General features: G+C 39.6%; 1 protein-coding gene across 41 annotated transcripts in view; it reads right to left on the bottom strand.

Moving 5' to 3' along the window:
- The window catches only part of SPIDR (scaffold protein involved in DNA repair), a 481,215-nt gene that overhangs the window by 428,069 nt on the left and 25,166 nt on the right, over positions 1 to 27,980 (bottom strand). For 20 of the 41 annotated variants that reach the window (XM_077943592.1, XM_077943599.1, XM_077943602.1 and 17 more), the window contains exons 2-5: positions 22,027 to 22,182; positions 18,031 to 18,097; positions 9,839 to 10,018; positions 6,739 to 6,902 (exon numbers count right to left, since the gene is read on the bottom strand). In XM_077943592.1, the coding sequence (XP_077799718.1) occupies positions 6,739 to 6,902; positions 9,839 to 10,018; positions 18,031 to 18,097; positions 22,027 to 22,182 (567 nt within the window). Of the gene's footprint in view, positions 1 to 2,384; positions 2,505 to 6,738; positions 6,903 to 9,838; positions 10,019 to 18,030; positions 18,098 to 22,026; positions 22,183 to 23,988; positions 24,119 to 24,230; positions 24,659 to 27,980 lie in introns of those variants that run through there. The other 21 variants (XM_077943606.1, XM_077943632.1, XM_077943609.1 and 18 more) reach the window with 13 other exon arrangements.

Genomic DNA, 27,980 nt, shown 5'->3' with positions numbered 1-27,980 from the left:
ACAAAAATTAGCCAGGCATGGTGGCACATGCCTGTAATCTCAGCTACTAGGGAGGCTGAGGCACGAGAATTGCTTGAACCCGGGAGGCGGAGGTTGCAGTGAGTTGAGATTGCGCCATTGCACTCCAGCCTGGGTGACACAGTGAGACTCTGTCTCAAAAAAGAAAAAAAAGAAAAATGAGAGAAGAGGCTGGGTGCAGTGGCTCACGCCTGTAATCCCAGCACTCTTGGAGGCTGAGGTGGGTGGATCACCTGAGGTCAGGAGTTCGAGTCCAGCCAGGCCAACATGGTGAAACCCCATCTCTACTAAAAATACAAAAATTCACCAGGCGTGGTGGCACATGCCTGTAATCCCAGCTACTCAGGAGGCTGAGGCAGGAGAACTGCTTGAACCCAGGAGGCAGAGGTTGCAGTGAGCCAAGATTACGCCACTGCACTCCAGCCTGAATGATAGAGACTCCATTAAAAAAAAAAAAAAAAGAAATGAGACACGAATTTAAACATTTCATTAAAAAAATCAAGTAAACACAAAAGAAGACAGTAATGCAGGAAATGAGGGCCCCCACAAAAAGCAGTAAGTTATATAAACAACAAACAACAAAATGACAGAAATCTTTCTGTACAAATAATCTAAATTCAAATGGATTAAACTCTCCAATCAAAAGACAAGAGATTGACAGAATAGAGAAACAGGATTCAACCATATGTTGCCTATACTAGACTTACTTTAGATCCACAGACACAGTTTGAAAATTAAAAGATAGAAAAAGATATTCCATGCAAATAGTAACCAGAACAGAGTAGAGGTGTCTATACTAATATCAGAGAAAACAGACTAAATCAAAAAAGGTTACAAGAGACAAAGGATATTATATATGAATACATTATTTGATACAGTAAGCAGCAAGAAGACAAAAATTATAAACATTTATGCACCAATTAAAAGATTTCAAAAATATATGAAGCAAAAACGAACAGAATTGAAGGGAGAAAAAGACCTTTCTAAATAACAGATGATTAAATCAATACCCTGCTCTCAATAGTGGATAGAATAGCCAGATTGAAGATAAGTAAGGAAACAGAGGACCTCAGACACTAACCAACTAGATCTGACAGACACATACACAACACTGTACCCAACAATAGCATACATATTCTTCTCAAGTGAATATAGAACATTTTCCAGGATAGACCATATGTTAGGTCACAAATTAAGTAAAAATGTGGTATAAACATACAATGGAATACTATTCAGTCTTTAATAAGAAGGAAATCCTAGCCGGGCTCAGTGGCTCATGCCTGTAATCCCAGCACTTTGGGAGGCTGAGGTGGGCAGATCACTTGAGGTCAGGAGTTCAAGACCAGCCTGGCCAACATAGTGAAACCCCGTCTCTACTAAAAATACAAAAGTTAGCTGGGCGTGGTGCCATGTGCCTATAATCCCAGCTACTAGGAGGCCAAGGCACGACAATCACTTGAACCCAGGAGGCGGAGGTTGCAGTGAGCCAAGATCGCACCACTGCACTGCAGCCTGGGCAACAGAGTGAGACTCCATCTCAAAAAATAAAAATAAAATATTCTAACAACACGGATTAACCTTAAGGATATTATGCTAAGTGAAATAAACCAGTCACAGAAAGACATATACTATATGATTCTATTCATATGAAGTAATTACAGTAGTCAAAATCATACACAAAGTAGAACAGTGGTTGCCAGAAGCTGGGGGAAAGACAGAAGGAGGAGTTACTGTTTAATGAGTATAGAGTTTCAATTTCACAAGATCAAAAGAGTTCTGGAGATAGATGGTGGTGATGGTAGTTGACACAACATTATGAAAATATTCAATACCACTGAACTGCACATTTAAAAATGGTCAAAATAGCAAATTTTACGTTGAGTGTATTTTACAATGTAAAACATTGGGAAAAAAGATGAAAACAATGGGCAGTTCTTAGGCATTAACAATTAGTACATATCTAGTCATATCATTTTATTCTAATTCACTATTAAAACGGATTAAAAGCAAAACTGATTTTCAAAAATTTATATAAGTAAAAATAAAGAAAATTATATATATGCACATTAAATTTAGAAATATTTTTAAAGGTTTGTCAGATCACTTTCTGCAAGGTTATAATACACTCCCATGTGATACAAAATTTTGTTTATTCTTGTTTTATTTTTAAACTTTTCCATAATTCCACCTTCTATGAGTTACTGAATCATTTTTCCTACCCTTACTGGTAAGAACACAAACAAAATAGCTGCTTCATAAAAATGAATCCATTATTTCAAATTTGAAAGCCACACTTACTTTTCCTTTAAAACTACACGAACTACTTTCAGATCTTTTATCTGTGCCAACCAGCTTCTGTTGCTTACCTTCTCACAAAAGTTCCTGAGTCTCACATTACTTTACATTCATTATGTCTATTAGCCTGTATTTGCATAGAAGTCACTACATAAAGTATATGAGAATTACATAACAAAGTTCACCTAAACCCAATTTCCTTCACACTTCCTGAAAAATTAGGTTATGAGAATTCACTGCTATGTCTCTGCTGCCCTCTGTAGGTATGGTGTCTTAGTCCATTTTGCTTTGCTATGACAGAATACCATAAGGTAGGTAATTTACAGAGAAAAGAAGTTTATTTCTTTCAGTTATGGAGAGTGAAATTCCAATATTAAGGTGCTGGCTCCTGGTAAGGACCTTTGTCCTACACCTTCCCATGGCAGAAAGCAGAAAGACAAGTGAGGGTGAGAGCAAGGGACAGAAAATTTTTATAACAACACGTCCTTGTGGTAACAAACCCACTACTGTAATAATGATATTAATCTATTCATGAGGGCAAGGCCCTCATGGCCTAATCCTAATACAGGAACCATTAAAAGGTTCTTTTAACATAGACCATTCTTTTAATATATACCATTCTTACATTGGTATAAAGATATGCCTGAGACTGGGTAATTTATAAAAGACGAGGTTTAACTGTCTCAGTTCTGCAGGCTGTACAGGAAGCATGGTAGCATATGCTTCTGGGGACGCCTCAGGGAGCTTTCACTCATGGTGGAAGGCAAAGTGGGTGCAGGCACTTCACATGGTGAAAGCAGTGAGAGGAGGGAGCATACACTTCACACGGTGAAAGCAAGAGAGCAAAGCGGGCAGTGCTACACACTTTTATGTATTTATGTATTTATTTTTTTAATAGAGACAGGGTCTTGCTATGTTGGCCAGGTCAGTCTCAAACTCCTGGGCTCAACTGATCCTCCCATCTTGGCCTCCCAAAGTGCTGGGATTATAGGCAGGAATCACGGTGCCAGGCTGCTACACACTTTTAAATTATCAGCTCTCACAAGAACTCACTCACTATTGTGAGGACAGTACCAAGGGGGATGGTGCTAAACCATTCATGAGAAACGCACTTCCATGATCCAGTCAACTTCCACCAGGCCCCATTTCCAACAATGGAAATTACAATTCAACATGAGATTTGGTTCGGGACACAGACCCAAACTGTATTAGTCCCATATTTTAATATTGTCACCATGATAATTAAATTTCAACAAGAGTTTTGGAGGGGATATTCAAACCACAGCAAATGGTTCTTGAAGACACCAATAAAATAAATTATAAAACCCCAGCCAATAATATCAAAGTACTATCAAGTTAATATGGAAAGTCATATCAGTAATCAAATACATCTGTTAAATGTCCTAAAAGAAAATACTGCAGGCCAGGCGCGGTGGCTCACACCTGTAATCTCAGCACTTTGGGAGGCCAAACTCTTGTACACTGTTGGTGGGAATGTAAATGAACACAGCTATTATGGAGAATAGCATGAAGGTCTCTCAAAAAACGAAAAAATAGAACTACCATATAATCTAGTAATCCCACTTCTGGGCCAAAGGATTGAAATCAGTATGCTAAAAAAAAATCTGCATTCCCATGTTAATTGCAGTGCTATTCACAATAGCTAAGATTTGGAAACAATCTAGGTGTCTAGATGAATGCATAAAGAAAATGTAGTATATCTACACAATGGAATACTATCCAGTCTTAATAAAGAAGGAAATTCTATCATTTGCGACATGAATGAACCTGGAGGACATTACGTTAACTCAGATAAGCCAGGCACACAAAGACAAATACAGCATGATCTTACTTACATGGGGAATCTAAAAAAGTAGAACTTACAGAATCGGGGTAGAATGTTGGTTACCAGAGGCTGGGAGAGAAAAGTGGATGGAGAAAGGGAAGATGCCGATTAAAGGATACAAAATTTCATTTAGACAGAAGGAATATGCTTTAGTAATCTAATACACAGAATGATGACTATAATAACAGTGCATTGCATTTTACAATTTTTTAAAATGTATAGGCATGCAAAAAAGCAGAAGAATACAACCCATAAGGAGGCGAAATAGACACAGAAATGACACAGATAGATTTACCAAAATAGCCATTAAAAAGTTATTATAAATATACTCTATGTTCAAAATATAGAATGTATGACATGTTAAGGAAAGGCATGGACAATATAAAAAGACTCATATCAAACTTCTAGAAATGAAAACTACAATGTCAGAGATGACCAACACACTTATAGTATTACCTGCAGAATATACTGAAGAATTTAAAAAAAGTTATTAAAAAAAAGAATTTAAAAAAAACTTGAAGATGTAGCAACAGAAACCACCCAAAATGAAATGAAGGGGACAAAACAATGACAGCAAAGATGAGACATGACACATTAGGCAGCCTAATTAATATACATGTAATTGGAGTCACAGGAGGAAATGAAAAGGGGAGTCAGAAAAAAAATTTATTGAGAAGTAAAAGCCAAAAACTTACCAAATGTGATGAAAACTACAAACTCACATATATGCAGAAAAGAGTTAACATAGTTGGCCTGAAGTAGCTATCCTTAGAAAACCCTGCTTGCAAAGCTGGTCCTTGCCTAGCTTCTGAAAACAGATTTCAGGAGAATCTTCATCATTCCATAAATGATAAATAATGGTGGGTCACTGTGCCTAAACTGTGCAAACAATATGGTTTATACTGAATACCCATTTTCTTTCTGAAGTCTGGAATTTGGGTAGATTCTAGGGAGAGGGTGCCTATGTTACCAGTCCCTAATAAAAACCCTGAGTCTCTAATGAGTTCCCTAGTACATAACACTTCACACATGTCATCTAAACATTTTGCTGAAAGAATTAAGCATATACTGTGTGACTCCACTGGGAGAGGACTCGTGGAAGACTGCTGATTTAAATTTGCATTCTTTTGGCCAGGCATGGTGGCTGACACGTGCAATTCCAGCACTTTGGGAGACCAAGGTGGACGGATCCCTTGAACACAAGGGTTCGAGACCAGCCTGGGGAAGATGGCAAACCACATTATACAAAAAACACAAAAATCAGCCAGACGTGGTGGCACATGCCTGTAGGACCAGCTACTCTGGAGGCTGAGGTGAGAGGATCACTTGAGCCCAGGAGATCAAGGCTGCAGTGAGCTATGAGCGCACCATTGCACTCTAGCCTGGGTGACACAGCAAGACCCTTTTTTATACCCTTTTTTTCACCCTATTTTTGTATCCTTTCAGCGTAATAAATGATGGCCATGAGTATGACTATATGCTAAGTCCTGTGTATCCTCCTAGTCAACTGCTGAACCTGGAGGTGGTCTTGGGGAACCCCCAAAACACCATAGATTCAAAAGGCTTGACAAACACCAACTGAAAAATCATACCAAGGCATATCACAATCAAACTGCTTAAAACCAGTAATGAAGAGAAAAATCTTAAAAGGTCAAGAATGAGAATAGCTTCAAGGTTATGGACAGCAACTTGAGCTAAGATAATGAAGCAATGCCTTCAAAACTTCGAAGGAAAATTATTTCCAACCTAAAAATTCTATACAAATTTTCAATCACACATCAAAATATGACAAAAGCATCTTCTGACATACCAAATAATTCCTCAGGAAGTTACGGTAAGATGTGTTCAACCAAAACAGGGTGAAAACCAAGAAAGAGGAAAACATGAAATCCTGGATAAAGGAGCACAATACAGGACAGAGGTCAATAAATTCCCAGAATGATAGCAAAGTCCGGGTGACAATGTTCACGAAAGGAGAGAGGACGCTGAGTTCAAACTGGAGCAGCTAGGAGGTTGTGGGAAAGAGTTCTCCAAAAAAATGAAACTCACAGAATGCCTGCTGTCTGAAAATCTTAACAAGAGAGCTAGGCAATGATGAAAAAGTATTTTTTTCCATCAGTAAGTAAAACTAGATGAACAAAAACCAAAATAATTATTAAGTCTAGGGAAAGCAAATAGTTGCAAAGGATAATAATATTTCCCTTGGCTATCAATATTATTTATTCACAATTGTGTAAAATGCTGAATATAATCTAACCAAACTTTGATATATCTGCACTGGGAGAACAGTAGGATAAAAAAAGTTCAGCGTGCAGTGAGGGTGGGAAGTGAGCGAGAAGAGAGATCAATATTTATCCACGTTGAGAAGTACAGCACAAGCATGTTATTTAGAGATAAGCGAGTAAAGAAGAAAAGAATCCCCTAAGAGTCAAAAGTGGTTGTTCTTGAGGAAGGACAGGAAAACACACACACACACACACACACACACACACACACACACACACACACACACACACACAACAACTATGATTAGCAGATGTTATACAGAGACTAAAAGTTTTGAAATAATTCATTCTTACCTTGGGAAGCTCCGATAGCTTCTCATCACTTGTCAAAGACTGATTACTTGCACAAGAAGCACAGTCTGAGATTTCCACAGCACCCTCATCATCTTCAAATTCATTACAGTCACTAGCCTCTGCCCTGTCACTGTCGATCTCCCAGTCAATAAACTGTAATTCACCTAAAAAATACAATTTTTAACTTGCTTAATTATCTCCTTAATCTTTCACTTTTAAATCTCCTTTATTCTTAGTAGTTATCCATGTCACTTAGTAATTTTAAAAAACATATCTAGGGCCAGGCACAAGGCTCATGCCTATAATCCTAGAGCTCTGGGAGGCCAGGGTGGGCAGAATGCCAAAACTCAGGAGTTCAAGACCAGCCTGGTCAACAAGATGAAATGCTGTCTCTATTAAAAATACAAAAAATTAGCTGGACATGGCAGCGCACATCTATAGTCCCAGCTACTCAGGTGGCTGAGGCACCAGAATCGCCTGAACCCGGGAAGTGGAGGTTGCAGTGAGCCGAGATCGTGCCACTCAACTCCAGCCGGGGCAACAGAACGAGACTCTGTCTCAAAAAAAAAAAATTTAGACAGTGAAAAGTATATTTCTACTCTCATCTCAAATCACTGTTTCTCCCAAATCTTACTCCAACTCCAATTTTAAGTTAACTACTTTTATTGTTTCTGTATCCTTGTAGAGTTTCTCCAGCATGTTTAAGCAAATAAACTATGTATTATTTTTTCCTCCTTTCTTACATGGCTAGACTTTTTCACTAAATATAATTAAGAGGATATAGTAGGATTGCTTGAGCCCAGGAGTTTGAAGTTACAGTGAGCTATGATCCACTGCACTCCAGCCTCGGTGACAGAGCAAGACCTCATCTCTTAAAAAAAACAGCCACTATAATGATTTTAACAGACTGAAGGTCCAGCCACCACTGAGAGAAGCAGATGCATAATGGCAACTGCTTCCCACATAAACATCAAATTCAGTCATGGAAGCCAGGCAGGGGAACACATTAGAGATTTTCCAGGCTGCTGAACCTTCCCAACAGGAAGCCAGGGACAGACAAGGGAAAAACACAAATGCCCTCAGAGCTGCCGCCAGTATCACACATCTTTGCAGCACTCGTTCATTCATTCACTCCTTCATTCATTAGACAAAGCAAGTGCCTAAAAAGAGCCCATCACACCATTCAAGATACTCACAATACGAAATAAATACAAGAGAGAAAACAGCACCATTCCTAGCCTGAAGTAGCCCACAAATTAATACATATTGCAATGTGATGCATGCTATGAAATAACTGGCGCTTTCATCACAAAACTTTTGTGGTCACAAAACTTTTAAAAAACAGGAAGACTGCTACTATTACACTTAAATTTGCATTTCACAGATGAGGAAATTGGATCTCCAATAATTTAAGAGATTTTCCGAAAGTTATAAAAACTTTTAGACAATTGCTAAAAACCAAATGGAAGGGAGGCTGGGCACGATGGCTCACATGTGTAATCCCAGCACTTTGGGAGGCACAAACCATACTATTTACCCATAAAAAGCATAAACTTTGTATTCTGAAATGTATGAAGACAAACCAAGAGTTATGTAACAATAAATTTAATTTACTATGGTCGAATTGCTATCAGCTTATATATAATCCTAAAATACCACTTCACCTGGTAACTACTAAAATGTCAATGGAATTAATAGTTACCAAAATGACATACAAAGTGGTCAAAAGAATTTAACTACCCTCCCGAGAAGCTGTCTCTGTACAAACCTAACCCTAGGTAACTAACATGAACTGTCAAGAGTTAAAAGTCACAAGCTTATTTTGAAAACATTAAGACATTTAAATATTCTACAGATTATTTGTATATTTTAAAAATTCTAAAAGGACATGATTTCCATAATTCTACATCTGTGGTTATCAACTAGGGGTAATTTTTGTCCTTCAGGGGACCCTTGACAACATCTGGAGACATCTCTGGTTATCATCACTGTGGTTGGGATCCTACCGTGACCCAGCAGGTAAAGGCAAGGGACACGGCAGAATATCCTATAGGCAGAGGAAGGTGCTACTCCCCATAACAAAGAATCATCTGGCCCAAAATGTCAAGAGTGTCAAGGATAAGAAACTCTGCTTTCAATTGTTTAAAACATGACACAATATAAAACGCCATCTGAATAGAAATTTGTCAGTACGTTACACCTCTACCACACACTGGTTGTCACAGTATTTACCCAACAGGTTGGGAAGAAGGCAGTGTGGGCGTGGCACTGTGTAGAAGGTGAAAGAACTGGCTATGGGCCGGGCGCGGTGGCTCACGCCTGTAATCCCAGCACTTTGGGAGGCCGAGGCGGGCGGATCACAAGGTCAGGAGATCGAGACCACGGTGAAACCCCGTCTCTACTAAAAATACAAAAAATTAGCCGGGCGCGGTTGTGGGCGCCTGTAGTCCCAGCTGCTCGGGAGGCTGAGGCAGGAGAATGGCGTGAACCCGGGAGGCGGAGCTTGCAGTGAGCCGAGATCGCGCCACTGCACTCCAGCCTGGGCTGGGCGACAGAGCGAGACCCGGTCTCAAAAAAAAAAAAAAAGAACTGGCTATGGAGCAGAGAGACCTAAAATGGAATGCCAATCCATTCCATCAGTCCAAGCTTAAGTTGTTAACTATAAAAATAATATCTGTAATACCTATCTCCTAGAGTTGTTTTGAGAAATATTAAACAAGAAAATGTTTCTGAAGTGTTTAGCATAGAGGGTGGAACTCAGTAAAATCCTAACTATTAGAAAGGAATTTAATTTTCATTCTCTGGGACAAATGCCTAAAGGTGCAGTTGCTGGGCTATATGGTAATTGCATGCTTAGTCTTTAAGAAACTGCCAGACTCTTTTCCAGAGTGGTTGTACCATTTTACTGTACACCTGCAATGTACTGGTGATCCAGTTTCTCCACAACCTCACCAGCATTTGGTATTGTCACTATTTTTTATTGTAGCCATTCTGATAGGTGGAATGTTAATGATAAATACTAGAAAGGAATGTAAGTTTCTTCCAATATTAAATCCAATATTTAACAGAAACTGGATTTCTAACAAAATTATCAATTTACCTTCACTAGTCCCATCTTCTGGACACACAATGTTCCTGTTACAAAATCTGTCTATTCTAGAGCAATGTCCATTATCTCTCTGTAATTGAGAAAGTGTCTTATCTTCATCCGAAAAATCACTTCCACTGGAACTCCATGTTATATCTGTAAGCCCACTGGTGCTTTTAAATGTGGTAGTTTCTGTTGAAGAAAAAGAAAGCACATAAATATCATCTCCTTATATGGTCATTTATCAGAATACAATTTTATGTGTGTAATTTTGCCAAAGTCACGAATACACAAAACTCTGTGACAGGAAAAGCAATGTCTACGTCAAATCTTTCTACCTGAAGTTCTATGCACAATCTCACTAACATTCTCTTGAGTTCGAAGCCAAGTTCCAAGAAGAAAAAGAAGTAGAACTGGTTAAGTTATACAAAAAAAGGAAAGTGACTAGAGCACAAAAGAACACCAGAAAAATAAGACCTGAAATAACATTTTATAAAAGTATAACTTCCTGGGGTATTTGATGAAAACAAAAAATTTTTTAAAATGCAAAACACAAAGTCAAAACTTATGAGTAACAGGAATGCTTCTGTGTGCTTCCTTTGCCGTGCTAAGAGCTCTGGGAGCAGGGTGCTTAAAACACTTAAGACCAAACATTGTATTTAATTACACTTTTTATTTTGAGATAATATTAGATTTATATACAGTTGTAAGAAACAACAGAGAAAACTCTTGTATCCATCACCCAGTCCCTCCAATGGTAACATCTTGCAAAACTGTAGTACAACACAACCAGGATACTGACACTCATCCAGTCAAGATACAGATCACTTCTATCACCACAGGATGCCTTGCATTACCTTTTTATAGCTACACCATCTCCTGGCCCCATACCAATCCCTGAACTCCGTCAACCACTACTCATTTTTGCATTTCTGTAATTCTGTCATTATAAAAATGTTATATAATCAAGACCAGCCTGGCCAACATGGCGAAACCCCATCTCTACTAAAAACACAAAAAAATTAGCCGGGCGTGGTTGCAGGTACCTGTAATCTCAGCTACTTGGGGAGGCTGAGGCAGGAGAATTGCTTGAACCCAGGAGGCAGAGGTTGCAGTGAGCCAAGATTGAGCCACTGCACTCCAGCCTGGGCAACAAGAGCGAAACTCCATCTCTCTCTGTCTCCGTCTCTCTCCCTTTCTCTCTCCTCTCTCTCTCTCTCTCTCTCTCTCCTCTCTCTCTCTCTCACACACACACACACACACACACACACACACACACACACACACACACAGGTTATATAAATAAAATCACTATGTAACCTTTTAGGATTGACTTTTTTCACTCAGAATAATTTCTTAGATATTCATCTAAGTTATCAACATTTATTTTCTTTTTATTACTGAATAGTACACCATGATACTATGCACCATAGTTTGTTTAATCATTCACCTACTGAAGGACATCTGTGTTGTTTCTAGTTTGGGGCTATTATGAACAAAGCTGCTTATAAACATCTGTGTACAAGATGCTATGTAAATTTAATTTTCATTCTCTGGGACAAATGCCTAAGCATGCAGTTGCTGGGTTATATGGTAATTGCATGTTTAGTCTTTAAGAAATCACCAGACTGCTCTCCAGAGTGGTTGTACCATTTTACTGTACACCTGCAATGTACTGGTGATCCAGTCTCTCCACAACCTCACCAGCATTTGGTATTGCCACTATTTTTTATTATAGCCATTCAAATAGGTGGAAAACGTAGCCAGAATGGGGCTATTTCATCTTGGTAGAATCAAAAGTCAACAACAAACTTTTCTGATATTGGTCAGAAAAGGAATATATACCTAATAAAACTCAATTATTCTGTTTATATTCATAATTATAAATATAATGCTAAAATATATATATGTACATATATACATACATATCTTATCCTACGTGGTATATTTGATATATTTCAAAGCGCATTTCAATACACTATGAAATGAAGAGATTAGATATTTATAAAATTCATGTTTTACAAAAAATAAACCTAGGCTTCATCAGATACATATTTACAGAACCCCTCTGATACAGTAAACCATGAGGAAACAAAAAAAACTCCAGCCTAGGCAACACAGTGAGACCCAATCTCTACAAAAAATTAAAAAATTAGCTGAGCATAGTGGTGCATGCCTGTAGTCCCAGCTACTTGGAAGTCTGAAGCAGGAGGACGAGTTTAAGAGCAAATGTTTGAGGCTGCAGTGAGCTATGACTGCACCACGGCACTCCATCCTGAGTGACAGAGTAAGATCCCATCTCTAAAAAAGAAAAGAAAAGAAAAGAAAAGAGAAAAGAAAAGAAAACTCTTTCCCACAAGGAACATGTGTGGTCTGGAAGGAAACACTAATCATGAAAAAAACTAACACTATACCAGACGTATGTCATGGAATAGTGGTGGCACAAAAAAACTGAATGTTCCACTTTGCATTGATCAGGAAAAGAGGATTCACTAACACGATGTCTGAAAAAACAGTATTTACAAAGGCAAAAAACATGGAATAGTCAACATTTACTGAACACTTACTACTTTGTGCCACAAACATCTAGAATTACTGAAGTGGCCTATTGTTCATGTTATAAAAGGAAAAATAAACTATTCAGAACATCCTAAGAATCTATATCTATCTAAAAAGCTAATAAACTGGGTACTTCCAAGAGACATTATCGATCTCTCTCATTATTGTGCATTTGAAAAGTAAGTCAAGAAGCAAGTTATCGACCGGGAGCGGTGGCTCACGCTTGTAATCCCAGACTTCGGGAAGCCGAGGTGGGTGGATCACGAGGTCAGAAGCTCAACACCAGGCTGGCCAAGATGGTGAAACCCCATCTCTACTAAAAATACAAAAAATTAGCCAGGCGTGGTTGTGGGGGCCTGTAATCCCAGCTACTCCAGAGACTGAGGCAGACAACTGCTTGAACCCAGGAGGTAGAGGTCGCAGTGAGCAGAGATCGCGCCACTGCACTCTAGCCTGGGTGACAGAGTGAGACATCATCTCAAAAAAAAAAAGAAAAGAAAAGGAAGTTATCACTATTTGCAAATTATAAAATGAATTCATGGAAAAGTCAAGAAACCAACTGAAAAATTACTACCATTAATAAGAAAGTCCAATAAAGGTGGCAAGGTACAAACTATGATACGAAATCAAATTTAAAGCAGTAGAAAAAACAATAAAATACCTACAAGAAACTTAAGTGTCGCGGGAAGTCAGGGACCCCAAATGGAGGGACCAGCTGGAACCATGGCAGAGGAACATAAATTGTGAAGTATCATTTTAATATGGACATATATCAGTTCCCAAAATTAATACTTTTACAATTTCTGTACTTCAATCTCTGAACATAAATTGTGAAGATTTCATTCTAATATAGACATTTATCACTTCCCAAATAATACTTTTATAATTTCTTATGCCTGTCTTTAATCTCTCAATCCTGTTATCTTCATAAGGTGAGAATGTACCTCATCTCAGGACCACTATTGTGTTAAACTGTACAAATTGATTGTAAAACACATGTGTTTGAACAATATGAAATCAGTGCACCTTGAAAAAAAAGAGAACAGCAATTTTCAGGGAACAAGGGAAGACAACCATAAGGTCTGATGGCCTGTGGGGTTGGGCAGAATAGAGCCATATTTTTCTTCTTGCAGAGAGCCTATAAACGGACATGCAAGTAGGGAAGATACCACTAAATTCTTTTCCCAGCAAGGAATATTAATAATTAAAACCCTGGGGAATTGAATGCATTCCTGGGGGGAGGTCTATAAATGGCCTCTCTGGGAGTCTCTCTCCTATGTGGTTGAGATAAGGACTGGTCTCCTGCAGTACCCTCAGGCATAATAGGGTGGGGGAAAAAACCCACCCTGGTGAATTTGAGGTCAGACAGGTTTCTCTTCTCAAACCCTGTTTTCTGTTGTTTAAGATGTTTATCAAGACAATACGTGCACAGCTGAATATAGACCCTTCTCAGGAGTTTTTGATTTCGCCCTTTGCCTTGTGATCTTTGCTTTGCCCTTTGCCTTGTGATCTTTATTGTCCTCAGAAGCATGTGATCTTTGTTCTTCTTTTTGCCCTTTGAAGCATGTGATCTTTGTGACCTACTCCCTGTTCGTATACCCACTCCCCTTTTGAAGTCCTTAATAAAAACCTGCTAGTTTTGCTGTTCAGGTGGGCATCATGGTCCTACCGATATGTGATGTCACCCCTGGAGGCCCAGTAGTAAAATTCCTCTCTTTGTACTCTTTATTTCTCAGCTGGCCAACACTTAGCTAAAATAGAAAGAACCTATGTTGAAATACTGGGGGTGGGTTCCCCTGATACTTAAGAGACATGTAAAACCAAAGTACATGTTTTTAGACTTCAAAAGAACATAAAAGAACAAACAGAAAGACATATACTAAGATTTTGGATGATCTGATCAGAAAAAACTGACCTCACTGCCTTGAGGCTGAGCATCTTTTCATACATTTGAAAATCATTTATATTTCCTTTTTTGAAAGCAGTCCCTCCATAACCATTATTTTTGCAACAGTTATCTTTTTTCCCCTAGATTAAGTTCTGACGGTTCTTTATGAGAAAGATCAGCCTTGGTTTGTGACATGAGTCACAATATTTTCCCTGGTTTTTCTGAATTTTAAATTTTGTTTATGTATGTGTAATTTTTTGTAAGAGATGTGGTCTTGCTATGTCGCCCAGGATGGACTGCAGCAGCTGTACACAGGCATGACCACAGCACACTGCAGCCTCAAACTCCTGGGCTCAAGTGATCTTCCTGCCCTATACAATACCAGACTTATATATGTAATTTTGGCCATGCTATTTTTCCCTTTAGGTTTAGGTGAATTTACAGCTTTATTCGTACAGTTCCTATGTTATGAATCATTCATTGAAAAGCACTTCCCAAATGTAATGCCTTTTTTCGGCCAGCAGCTGTGGTGCCTGAGAGGCACATCCAGGCAGTTTAGCTTCTGAGTCCATGTTCTTAACCATTATGCGTGGCTCCCAAGTCAGAGAGACCTGCAGTTGTTTTCACGATTAGTGTGAGTATCTAAGAAAATAAGTCTGATGCTTATGTACCATCTAATTTAAAAGACAGGATAATCATTAGTTATGTCATTCAAAACCTCAGAGACCAGGACTCTAGATTTATAAATCCATGAATTATAGGCACCTGACTGCACAACTAGATAGTTAAAACCACTACCATCTCAAAAAAAAAAAAAAAAAAACCACTACCAGGAATTGATTAGCAACTCATTTTACTTGCTGAAAAGAGGGTGTCCTTGATATCAAGGCTCATTCCAATGGAACCGTAGGATAAATATTAGCCAGACTGAACATTTCTGGGTGCCCACTGTGGGCTAGGCACTGTCCTAGCACCCGGTGTTATGAGCTGAACTGTGTTCCCGCCCCGCCCCCCAAAATTCATATGTTGAAGTCCTAACCTTCTGTACCTCAGAATGTAACTTTATTTGGAGACAGGGTCTTCATAGAGGTAATCAAATTCAAGTAAGGTAATTAGGGTGGGCCCTAATCCAAGATGACTGAAATCCTTATAAGGGGAAATCTGGACACAAAGACAGACATGCACAGAGAAAACAATGTGAAGAGACCTGGGGAAGAGACAGAGGAAGAACGCAGTATCTACAAGCCAAGGAGAGAGGTCTGGAACAGATTCTTCCCCCACAGCCCTCAGAATGAACCAACCCTGCCAACAGCTTCATTTTGGAGACTGGCCTACAGAACTGTGAGACAGTCAGTTTCTGCTGATTAAAGCCACCCAGTTTGTGGTACTTCCAAAGGCCATAATACAGCCTTTGGAAACTAGTTCAGCAGTGATATAAAGATGAGCAACAGATGGGGTCTGCCCTTAAGAAGCCAGTGGTCTAGTGGGGAAACAGGCAGGTCAAGAAATAATAATTATTAGTAATTTTTTATTAGCCGGATAATTTTAGTTTTTTCCTCTTCTCATTAGTGTCAATTGCTATAATATTCAAAGATCAAGTTAATTTTGGTTTCTAAACTTTTATAATATGTCGGGGGGAAAAGTATTTTTCTTTAGCAGATATGGCTTGAATCTTCTCTGGAGATTTTAAACATGTATAAGTAAATTCAACTTTGAAAAAGAAACATTAAATAAGTTGTTACCTTGTATTTCATAACAAAAATACATTTTTGGATGATTTTCCCATGCCACTACTTATTTGACCCATACTCTGGTGTACTTTCTACTCTATAGAATGATCAATATATTCTGAAAGGTTAGAAGAGCTTGTATGAATGTACAGTTACTTTATTTATAACATACGCAGCTTGCTAAGGCAAAAAATCATTATTAATAACTTAATAAAGGCTCGCTATTTGTAGTGGAGACTGATAGAAAAAGAGACTCGAGGAATTTCGTAGAACTGGTTCATTTTTAACAGGTTCATTTAAACTAATACTGAAGTATTAGTTTAAGACATCCTATTAACAAAAATTCCAGGATAAAAATTCTATACTACATTTTGGGTGAGGAGGCAGTATTTTTATGACAGCTGGGAAGCAGAGTTGGGGAACATGCTTTTGTAATGTGTGCCTAAGGTCAGAGGCTTGTCTCCGCCAACAGCTTCTGCAATTCCATCAGAAGATTATAGTATTTAAAAGATGTGTACACTTTATTTCATAATACAACATTTTATAAATTTTAAAGAAACATTTTTGGTAAATTTTCTTTTTCATTTGTATAGAAAAGAATGCATGTCACTGAAATAATAACATGGTTTAGAATGTCACAGAAAGTTATGCCACTGACATATGAGCAACTGCTGTCATCAATCAAGCACCTACTGAAGCACCTCTAGGCATTTAATCTACTATTTTTAGCTCACTTAATATTCATAATAACCCAATGATTATACCCATTCTCCAGATACAAAACTGAGACTGCGAATGTTTAGCTTAGTTTTCAAAGATTATAGAGCTAGGATGCAGCAAGATCCCGGAAGTCACAAGCCCTCACTCTTCCTACACACCCACAGCGGGGCTGACTGCCTGTGGCGGCAGAACCAGCGGCCTACCTAATATCCACCCACCCCCTCTTCATTACTAATAACCCCAGTTTTCTTTAGCAGCAACATACCTATCTAAAAATCCTTAATTTCACTAAAGTATCTTTAGTGGAGGTGACCCTTTGTAACAGGTTCTAGTCAAAGGTAGACTAGACTGGGAAGGGCATTCCTTCCCAAAAGAAAGGCAAAGCTGACTTGGCAAAAATCCTCAGCACCTACACTATTCCAAGAATTCAGCCTGGAGAATTCAGCCACCACCTACCGACCGTAAGAACCAATCCCACACTCAGGCTACAGAATTCAGAAAGAATTTAGCCCTCTGGATGTCCTGCTGCAGGAGACAAATTCAACCTCATTTATCCAAATACTCTAGTGTTTGAACAGTTTTCTACTACTTATTTAAAGTTCCCTAATTCATCAAGAAAGAATTTCAGAGCCTGAAGCAGTATAGTTCTTTTGGCATAGGTCACGTTTCCTTCCCAAATCTGATTTAAAAAAAAAAAAAACCACACAAAACCCTGGAGCTATGAGCATGAGCTAAACCTACTGGGCTCTGTGATAAAAATGAACTCAGGGGCCAAGCACGGTGGCTCACGCCTGTAATCCAGCAATTTGGGAGGCCAAGGCAGGCAGATCATGAGGTCAGGAGATGAAGACCACCCTGGCTAACACGGTGAAACTCCATCTCTACTAAAAACACACAAAAAAATTAGTTGGGCACGGTGGCGGGCACCTGTAGTCCCAACTACTCGGGAGCCTGGGGCAGGAGAATGGCGTGAACCTGGGAGGTGGAGCTTGCAGTGAGCCGAGGTCACACCACTGCACTCCAGCCTGGGCGACAGAGCGAGACTCTGTCTCAAAAAAAAAAAAAAAAGAACTCAGCAAGGACACACAAAAAAATGTTAGTTAGGCGGGCAGGAGAAATAGGGTAGATGGTGACAGCGATGACAGAGTTCTCAAAAATACCTTTTTACCTTGTCTTGATGTTTTTTAACTATGAATATAGTCTCCCCAAACCATGTAACTTTTTTAAAAAAACAAATTTTTAAAATAATCACAGAAGGATTTATTAGTCTTATATCTTCTCTGTCAAGAAATCAACAAAATAGTTACCTTGCTTGGGTCTAGGGGATAATTCAAGGTGTTTTTCTGTAATCGTCTTCTCTTCAGCTGTTAATGACTGCAGGCAAAATAATAATCATGGAATTTATGTGACAAATGCAAAAAAAAACTTTTATAAAATATTCAAAATCTTAAACTATACTCTCCTTAACATATTCTTCTCTGATTTCCTTTACCAATTCACCAATTTCAGTATTCCCAAAGCATGTACTCCTTATATATTTATAAATTTGTTGTATTTTTCCAGAATCTAAAGAGATCTGACTGACCAAAACGTTTCATATTAACATTCAATGTAATATCTGCTCACTCATATGACTCTGACTGCCTATGAGGTACTCATTACTACTCATAACCAAATATCTTGAGTTTGTAATAGCATTCCTCCGTAAGTACACAAACACACAAAAATTATCCAGAACATCTCATTGCCAAAAGATTCTGAATATACAGGCATACCTTGTTTTATTGTGCTTCACAGATAAAGCGTTTTTTACAAATTGAAAATTTCTGGCAATCCTGTGTCAACCAATTCTGTGTGCCATTTTTCCAACAGCATCTGCTCACCTATAAACTTGTGTCTCTGTGTCATATTTTGATAATTATCCCAAGATTTCAAACTTTATCATTATTATTAAATCTGCTATGATGGTCTGTGATCAGTGATCTCTGGTATTACTACTGTAACTGATTTGGGGTGCCATGGTCAAAACCAATATAAGAGAGCAAAATTAATAAATGCTGTGTGTGTTCTGACTGCTCCACCAACCAGCTGCTCCTCCATCTCTTGCCTTCTCCTTAGGCCTCCTATTCTCTGCAACACAACAATATTAACATTAAGTCAATTAACAACCTTACAGTGGCCTCAAAGTGCTCAAACAAAGGAAGAACTGAATGTTTCACACCTTAAATCAAAAGTTGGAAATGGCCGGGCGCAGTGGCTCACACCCGTAATCCCAGCACTTTGGGAGGCCAAAGTGAGTAAATCACCTAAGGTGAGGAATTCGAGACCAGCCTGACCAACATGATGAAACCCCGTGGCTACTAAAAATACAAAAATTAGCTGGGCGTGGTGGCAGGCGCCTGTAATCCCAGCTACTCGGGAGGCTGAGGCAGGAGAATTACTTGAACCTGGGAGGCGGAGGTTGCAGTGAGCCAAGATTGCACCACCCCAAGTGACAGAGACTCCATCTCAAAAAAAAAAAAAAAAGTAAAGAAAAGCTGGAAATGATAAAGCTTAGGTAGGAAGGCATGGCAAAAACTAAGATAGGCTAAAATTTAGACCTCTTGTACCAAATTGTTAAGCCAGTTGTGAATGCAAAGGAAAGTTCTTGAATGAAACTGACAGTGCTACTCCAGTGAATACACAAATGATAAGAAAGTAAAACAGCACTATTGCTAATACAGAGTTTTAGCAATCTGGATAGAAAATTGAACCGCTATAACATTCCTTTAAGCCAGAGCAGAATTCAGAGCAAGGTCCTAACTCTCTTCAATTCTACGAAGGCTGAGAGAGGTGAAGCTGGAGAAGAAAAGTCTGCAACTAGCAGAGGGTGGTTCATGAACAAATCATCTCCATAACATAAAAGTACAAGGTAATGCAGCAAGTGATCTAGAAGATCTAGTTAACATCACTGATGAAGGTAGCTATGCTAAATAATAGATTTTCAATAGAGATGGAAGAGCCTTATATTAGAAGATGATGCCATTTAAGACTTTCGTAGCTAGAGAGAAGTCAATGCTTGGCAATAAAGCTTCAAAGAACAGACTGATACTCATATTAGGGGCTAATGCAGCTGGTAACATTAAGTTGAAGCCAATGCTCATGTATCATTCTGAAAATTCTAGCGCCCATATGATAAATCTGCTCTGCCTGTGCTCTATAAATGTAACAACAAAGCCTGGATGACAGCACATCTCTTTACAGCATTCTTTACTGTAATACTTTAAGTCCACTGTTGAGACCTGCTCAAAAAAAAAAAGATTTCTTTCAAACTATTACTGCTGACTGACAATGCACCTGGTCACCCAAGAGCTCTGATTGAGAAGCACAAGGAGATTAACGTTATTTTCATGCCTGCTAACACCACTTCCATTCTGCAACCTATGGATCAAGGGGTGATTCTGACTTTCAAGTCTTATTATTTCAGATATACATGTCACATGGCTGTAGCTGCCATAGATAGTGACTCCTCTGATGGACCTGGGCAAAGTAAATTGAAAACTTTCAGGAAAATATTCACCATTCTATGTGCCATTAAGAACATTCATGATTAATGACAGAAGGTCAAAATATCAGCATTAACAGGAGTTTGGAAGAAGTTGATTCCAACCCTTATGTATGACTGAGGAGTTCAAGACTTCAGCAGAAAAACTGATGTGATAGAAACAGCAAGAGAACTAGAATTAGAAGTGCAACCTGAACATATGACTGAATTGCTGTAATCTTCTAAGAGTTGAATGGATGAAGAGTTACTTCTTACGGATGAACAAATAAAGTAGTTTCTGGAGATAAAATCTACTCCTGGTGAAAATGCTGTGAACATTGTTGAAGTGATAACAAGGAATTTAGAATATCCTATAAACTTAGTTGATAAAGCAGTGTCAGGCTTTGGAAGGATTGAGTCCAATTTTGAAAGAAGTTCTATTACAGGTCAAATATTATCAGCATCACATGCTACTCAGTAATCTTTCATGAAAGGAATAGTAAATAGATGTGGTAAACTTCACTTTTACCCTATTTTAGGACACTGCCACAGCCACCCCAACCTTCAACCACCAACCTGATCAGTCAGCAGCCATCAGCATCAAAGCAAGACTCTCTCCCAGCAAAAAGATTACACCTTGGTGAAGGCTCCTATGATTGTTAGCATTTTTTTTTAGCAATAAAATATTGTTAAATTAAGGTATATACATTGCTTTTTTAGACATAATACTATTGCACACTTAACAGACTACAGTATAATATAAATATAACTTTTACATATACCGAGAAATCAAAGAATTCATGTGATCACTTTATTGCGATATTCACTTTATTGTGTTGGTCCTGAACTAAACCTGCAATATCTCCAGAGTATGCCTCCAGAGTAGACGTGCATTTCTTGTGAAGAGTGGTATGCTAAATGGTTTCATCTTCTGAGAACATTCTTAGTAAACATCCTTCATTTACAAACAAAGAAGTAGAAAGGTTCTGCATGGATTAAAGAGGTACAGGTGTGAGCTGGGCATGGGGGCTCACACCTGTAATCCCAACTCTCTGGGAGGCGGAGGCAGGAGGATGACTTGCAGCCAGGGGTTAGAGACCAGCCTAGGCAACACAGCAAGACCCTGTCTCTACAGAAAGTTTTTTAAAAATTAGCCAGGTGGCCAGGCACACTGGCTTACGCCTGTAATCCCGGCACTCTGGAGGCCAAGGCAGGTGGATTACCTGAGGTCAGGAGTTCCAAACCAGCCTGGCCAACATGGTGAAACCCGGTCTCTACTAAAACTACAAAAATGAGCCGCGTATGGTGGCACGCACCTGTAATCCCAGCTACTAGAGAGGCTGAGGCAAGAGAATTGCTTGAACCTGGGAGGCGGAGGTTGCTGTGAGCCAACATAGCCCCACCGCACTCCAGCCTGGGTGACAAAGTGAGACTCTGTCTCAAAAAAAAAAAAAAAAAATTAGCCAGGCATGGTCCCAGCTATTTGACAGGCTGAGGCAAGATAGCCTGAGCCCAGGAGTTCAAGGGTTCAAGGATGCCGCTATGACTGCGCCAGCCTGGGCAACAAAGTGAGACTTTGTCTCCAAAAAAAAAAAAAAAAAAAGGTGAATACTAACTTGCCACGATTATTAAAGGAATGAAAGGGAAGAAAAGGAGTGTACCAATTACAGTGTCCTGAAAGAATAAGAAAGGGAATTACAATGAAATGTAATTACAATGTTCTGAACACTCAGGATTTCCTCTTTGGCATTCAGGGAAAACAATTCTACAGATACTTTACCGGAGTCCCAGAAGCGTCCTGAAACCCTTCTCCACACCTGAGCCATGCTTCAGAGAGAGAGGCAGCTGCCCCTGCTGTCCTGAGACCTGCTCTTCTGACCTGCAGTGGTCTTTCTCCTGGAAAGGATGGGCATTCTATATCCCAACTCCTTTTTCTCTGTGGAGATGATTAACAGAAAAATCAAAACAAAAAAACACTATCAACTTCATTAAATAGACATTAAGTTAACAATTTACAATCTGAAAACCCAGAAGTGTCATTAGTAAAGGCATAGTTTTCGAATGTCTCTAAATCTTCACATAAACAGCAACTGGACAGCAAAGCCAAAAACATAGAAACACAATTAATCAGCAAACTCCAAAACACAAGTGGGTAAAGACAAACCACCAACCCTCCAAAGTCCAGCATGGTATCAGTGTCTGAGAGGACAGAAGCCAAGGAAAGTAAGAGAGCCAAGGAGGCCCTGAGAACCTAGACATCAGTGCTCACCAGGAAGCAGAGCAGGTGACAGATCTGAGAACAGCACCTGAAACTAGGTGAGAGCAGGGGCTCTACGGTAAGAAGATGTGAAGAGATGGGAGCAGCTGGGCCACCCAAAACTGGTCACCCTGGACTCCCTTCTGGGCCCCTCACTGAGAAAGTGCTGGGAGTGGAATCTACTCAGCAGCACAGGGGTGGCAGAGACACAGAAAACGTCCAGATGAGCAGAGTCAGGGAGAATCTACAAGACCAAATACACAAGTGGCCATATTTTTACAAGCCATATGAAAACAACACAAGGTATAAAAGCTATGCTGAGCCAGGTGCCATGGATCACACCTGTAATCCCAACACTTTGGGAGGCCAAGGCAGGAGGATTCCATGAGCCCAGGGGTTCAAGACCAGCCTGGGCAACACAGCTAGACCCCATTTCTAAAAAAACAAAACAAAACAAAACAAACTTTTTAGTGAGCTGGGCATGGTGGCACACGACTGTAGTTCCAGCTACTCAGGAGGCTGAACCAGGAGGATCACTTGAGCCCAGGAGTTTGAGGCTGCAGTGAGCTATGATTGCACCACTGCACTTCAACTCGGGCAACCCAGTGAGAGTCCACGTCCTTAAAAAAAGAAAAGAAAAGAAAAGCTATCCTGAATCCTGCCTCCTATCATTTCAGAAGACAGAGACATAAAAATAAGCAACAGGAAGGTATAAAAGCTAAATCCCATAAAATTATTATTAGGGAAAAACTAACGAGAATAACATCCCAACATACCAAAAAAAAAAAAAGTACATCAAAGACACACAAAACAGATAAAATGGTAAACTACAATTTTAAAACAAGATAAAACATTCAGAATAAAAACTCAGAAATGAGGTGACAAAACTTAAGAAGTAGAATAAAATTTAAAAAGGACTAAACCAGAAGGAATCCAAGAACAAATCGGTATTACAGATATCTTAAATCTTCAGTGTAAAAGTAGTAAAAATTTAAACATAACACTATCTTACAAACTAGCCGTTTTACTCCTATTTACGCAAAGAAATAAAACTGTCTACACAGATTTTTACATACATTTTTAAAAGCATTTTTATTTGTAATAGCCAAAACCTAAAAACCACCCAAAGTCCATTGCAGTAGCTTTAAAATATGACAACAAATTCTTTAACATTGCTCCCCTCAAAACCAGCCTTTGAAAGAAAAAAACTAATTCTTTACTCTTTGAGTGAGGGCTGGATGTTGTGACTTATTTCTAGCAAATAATATCATGAGGAAAGTGACAATGTGTGACTTCTGAGAGCAGGTCATAATAGGAATTGAGGCTTCCAGCAGGCGCAGTGGCTTATGCCTGTAATTCCAACACTTTGGGAGACCAGGGCGGCCAGATCACTTGAGGCCTGGAGTTAGAGGCCAGACTGGTCAACAGGCCAAAATCTCATCTCTACTAAAAATACAAAAATCAGCTGGGTGTGGTGGTGCACACCTGTAATCTCAGCTACTCAGGAGGCTGAAGCACGAGAATCACTTCAACTCGGAAGACAGAAGTTGCAGTGAGTCGAGATCACGCCACTGCACTCCAGCCTGGACAACACAGCAAGACTCTGTCTCAAAAAAAAAAAAAAAAAAAGGCATTGCAACTTTCTCTTTGTCCATGCTGCTCTTGGATCACTTGTTTTAGTGGTTACCAGATTCCATAAGAACATGGTTGGGCATGGTGGCTCATACCTGTAATCCTAGCACTTCGGGAGGCTGAGGCGGGCAGATCACTTGAGGTCAGGAGTTTGAAACCAGCTTGGCCAACATGTTAAAACCCCATCTCTACTACAAATACAAAAATTAGCCGGGGGTGGTGGTAGAAGCCTATAATCCCAGCTACTCGGGAGGCTGAGCCAGGAGAATCGCTTGAACCCGGGAGGCAAAAATTACAGTGAGCCAAGACAGCACCACTGCACTCCAATCTGGGCAGCACAGTGAGACACCATGTCAAAAAAAAAAAGACTCAAGCATCCCTGCAAAGAGGATCCTTGGTCAGAAGATCAGAGGCTGAAGCCCACAGCCATAGAAGTTAACTATCTTTGAATTGGTATGTCAGCGAAGCCTTCAAATGACTTCAAAGCATCCAGCATCTTGACAGCAATCTCATGAAAAACCCTACGCCAGTCACCCAAATAAGCCACTCCCAAATCCCTGGCCAAAAAACTGTTAGATAATAAATGCATATTGTTTCATGCCACTAAGTTTTTGGATAATCTGTTATACCGCAATAGATAGCTAATATACCCATCAACAAATGGATGGATTTTAAAACTTGTGATATATCCATACAATACAATCGTAGTGAGCAATAAAAAAGGAATAATGGCTGGCACGGTGGCTCACGCCATAATCCCAGCACTTTGGGAGGCCGAGGTGAGTGGACTGCCAGAGGTCAGGAGTTCAAGACCAACCCTGTCTCTACTAAAAATACAAAAAAAAAAAAAAAAAATTAGCTGGGCGTGGTGGCAGGCACCTGTAATCCCAGCTACTGAGGCAGGAGAATCGCTTGAACCCAGGAGGCAGAGGTTGTAGTGAGCCAAGATCATGCCACTGCACTCCAGCCTGGGCAATAAGAGTGAAACTCCGTCTCGAAAAAAAAAAAAAAGAATGAAGTACTGAAACATGCAATAACATAATTGGATTTCAAAATAACACTAAACAAAAGAAACTAGACCATAAAAATCCATCTACATACAATTCTAGAAAACGCAAACAAATCAATAATAATAGAAAGCAGGTACACGATAGGCTAGGAATGCAAGGAAAAGAGAGGAATTACAAAGTGGCAAAGAAAAACTTTGGGACATGATTGTTATATTCGCTAAACTATTTGTAGTGATAGTTTCATGGAGATGTGTGGATCTCAAAAGTTATCAAACTGTATGCTGTAACTATAAAGTTTATATCAATTATTTACTTAATAATGCTGTTAAAAAATCAGTATAATTCAACAAAGAGAGAAACAGGTGAAAAATGATTTTTTTTGTAAATTTTATTCCTCATGCAAACTTGTCTAAGAAAAAAAAAAGGAAATTTAAAGGTTCCACAATCCAGCTCCAGTGAAGAAAGAGAAAAAGTATTCAAGAGAAATAGTATGCTTAAGTCTCTTTTGGGATCCAACATAAAGGTAACAGGAATTCCTGAAGAAGCAAATCAAAGGAATGGGACAGACAGTAAAAACCACAATTCCAGAAAACTTTACTGAATTTTAAAAAAGAACATAAGCCAAGGAGTTTGTATTTGCTAGGCTGGAAATTGTAGTGATAACACTAATCTATTCTCTAGGCTTTTTTTGCCCGTTTTTCCTTTTTTAAAACAAATGTCTGCAACAGACATATCTTCATTTCATAATATTTTTAATTTGCATTTTAAGAAAAATTTTAGGTTTGTGTTGGGAATTAAATTGAGGTTAACAATTATAACTTGATCACCTAATCAGAAATACGTCTCCACATCAATATCATTGTAGTTTAAGCAATAAGAATAAATTAAAATTAAAATACACCATTAAAACTTCCTTAACTAGTGCTATGGTCTGAACCCTGCTGTCTCCTAAAATTCATATGTTGACATCCTAATCCCCAATGCAATGCTATTAAGAGATGAGGCCTGGCCAGGAACAATGGCTCACGCCTGTAATCACAACACTTTGGGAGAGAGAGGCGGGCGGATCATGAGGTTCAGAGATCGAGACCATCCTGGCTAACATGGTGAAACCCCATCTCCACTAAAAATACAAAAATTAGCTGGGTGTGGTGGCATGCACCTGTAGTCCTAGCTACTCAGGAGGGTGAGGCAGGAGAATTGCTTGAACCCTGGAGGCAGAGGTTGCAATGAGCCGAGATCCTGCCACTGCACTCCAGCAGCCTGGCGACAGAGCAAGATCTGTCTCAAAAAAAAAAAAAAAAAAAAAAGAGAGAGAGATGAGGCCTTTGGAGGTGACTAGAACAGGAACCAGAGCCCCCACAAATAGGATTACCGTCCTTATGAAAAATTAGTCAGCAGCCTAAGCAACATCGTGAGACCCCATATCTACAGAATTTTTTTTTTTTTTAAAGAATTAGTGAGGCATGGTGGTACATGCCTGCAGTTCCAGCTACTTGGGAGGCTGTGGTAGGAGGATTGCTTGAGCCCAGGAAGTCAAGGCTGCAGTGAGCCATGACTGCACCACCGCATTCCAGCCTGGGTGACAGAGCAAGATCCTGTCTTTGAAAAAAATAAATAAATAAATAGCTGGATGTGGTGGCGTGTGCCTATAGTCCCAGCTATTCAAGAGGCTGGGGTGGGAGGATCACTTGAGCCTGGGAGGTCAAGGCTGCATCACTGATTACGCCACTGCATTCCAGCCTCGGTGGCAGAGTGAGATCCTATCTCCAAAAACAAAAAGCAAAAAACTACAATGATAAGCCACTTCACACTCATGAGAACAGCTACTATTTAAAAAAAGAAAAAAAAGAAAAGAAAAGAAAGAAAACAATAAGCATTGCCAAGGATGTGTAGCAATTTTAACTTTTAAGTAAAATGTTGCAGTTAAAAATTATTTGGTAGAGCCTCAAAAGTTAAACACAGCTGAGTAAGGTGGCTCATGCCTGTAATCACAGCACTTTGGGAGGCCAAGGCGGGCGAATCATGAGGTCAGGAGTTCAAGCCCAGCCTGACCAACATGGTGAAAACTCATCTCTACTAAAAATACAAAAAATTAGCCGGGCGTGGTGGCATGCACCTGTAGTCCCAGCTACTCGGGAGGCTGAGGCAGGAAAATTGCTTGAACTCAGGAGGCAGAGGTTGCAGCGAGTCAAGTTCGAGCCACTTGCACTCCAGCCTGGGTGACAGGGTGAGACTCTGTCTCAAAAAAAAAAAAAAAAAGTTAAACACAGGGTAGGGCACAACGGCTCACACCTGTAATCCCAGCACTTTAGGAGACCAAGGCAGGAGGACTACTTGGGCCCATGAGTTCAAGACCAGCCTGGGAAACATAGCGAGTCCCTACAAAAAATAAATTAGCAGGGGTGGGAATGTTCATCTGTGGTCCCAGCTACTCAGGAGGGTGAAGCGGGACAACTGCTTGAGCCCAGGAGTTTGAGGCTGCAGTAAGCTATAATCAGGCCACAGCTCTGAAGCCTGGGCAACAGAGCAAGACTGTGTCTCTAAAATAAAATAAAACAAAATAGTTAAACAACCATGATCTAGCAATGCCACTGCTCAGTATATACCCAAAACTCAAACAGGGCCGGGTGTGGGGGCTCACGCCTGTAATCCCAGCACTTTGGGAGGCCGAGACGGGCAGATCACGAGGTCAGGAGATCAAGACCATCCTGGCTAACATGGTAAAACCCCTTCTCTACTAAAAATACAAAAAATTAGCCTGGCGTGTTGGCGGGTGCCTGCAGTCCCAGCTACTTGGGAGACTGAGGCAGGAGAATGTCATGAACCCGGGGG

Source organism: Macaca mulatta, chromosome 8 (assembly GCF_049350105.2).
Source record: "Macaca mulatta isolate MMU2019108-1 chromosome 8, T2T-MMU8v2.0, whole genome shotgun sequence".
Lineage (NCBI taxonomy): Eukaryota > Metazoa > Chordata > Mammalia > Primates > Cercopithecidae > Macaca > Macaca mulatta.
This window is presented reverse-complemented; position numbering and strand designations above follow the sequence as displayed.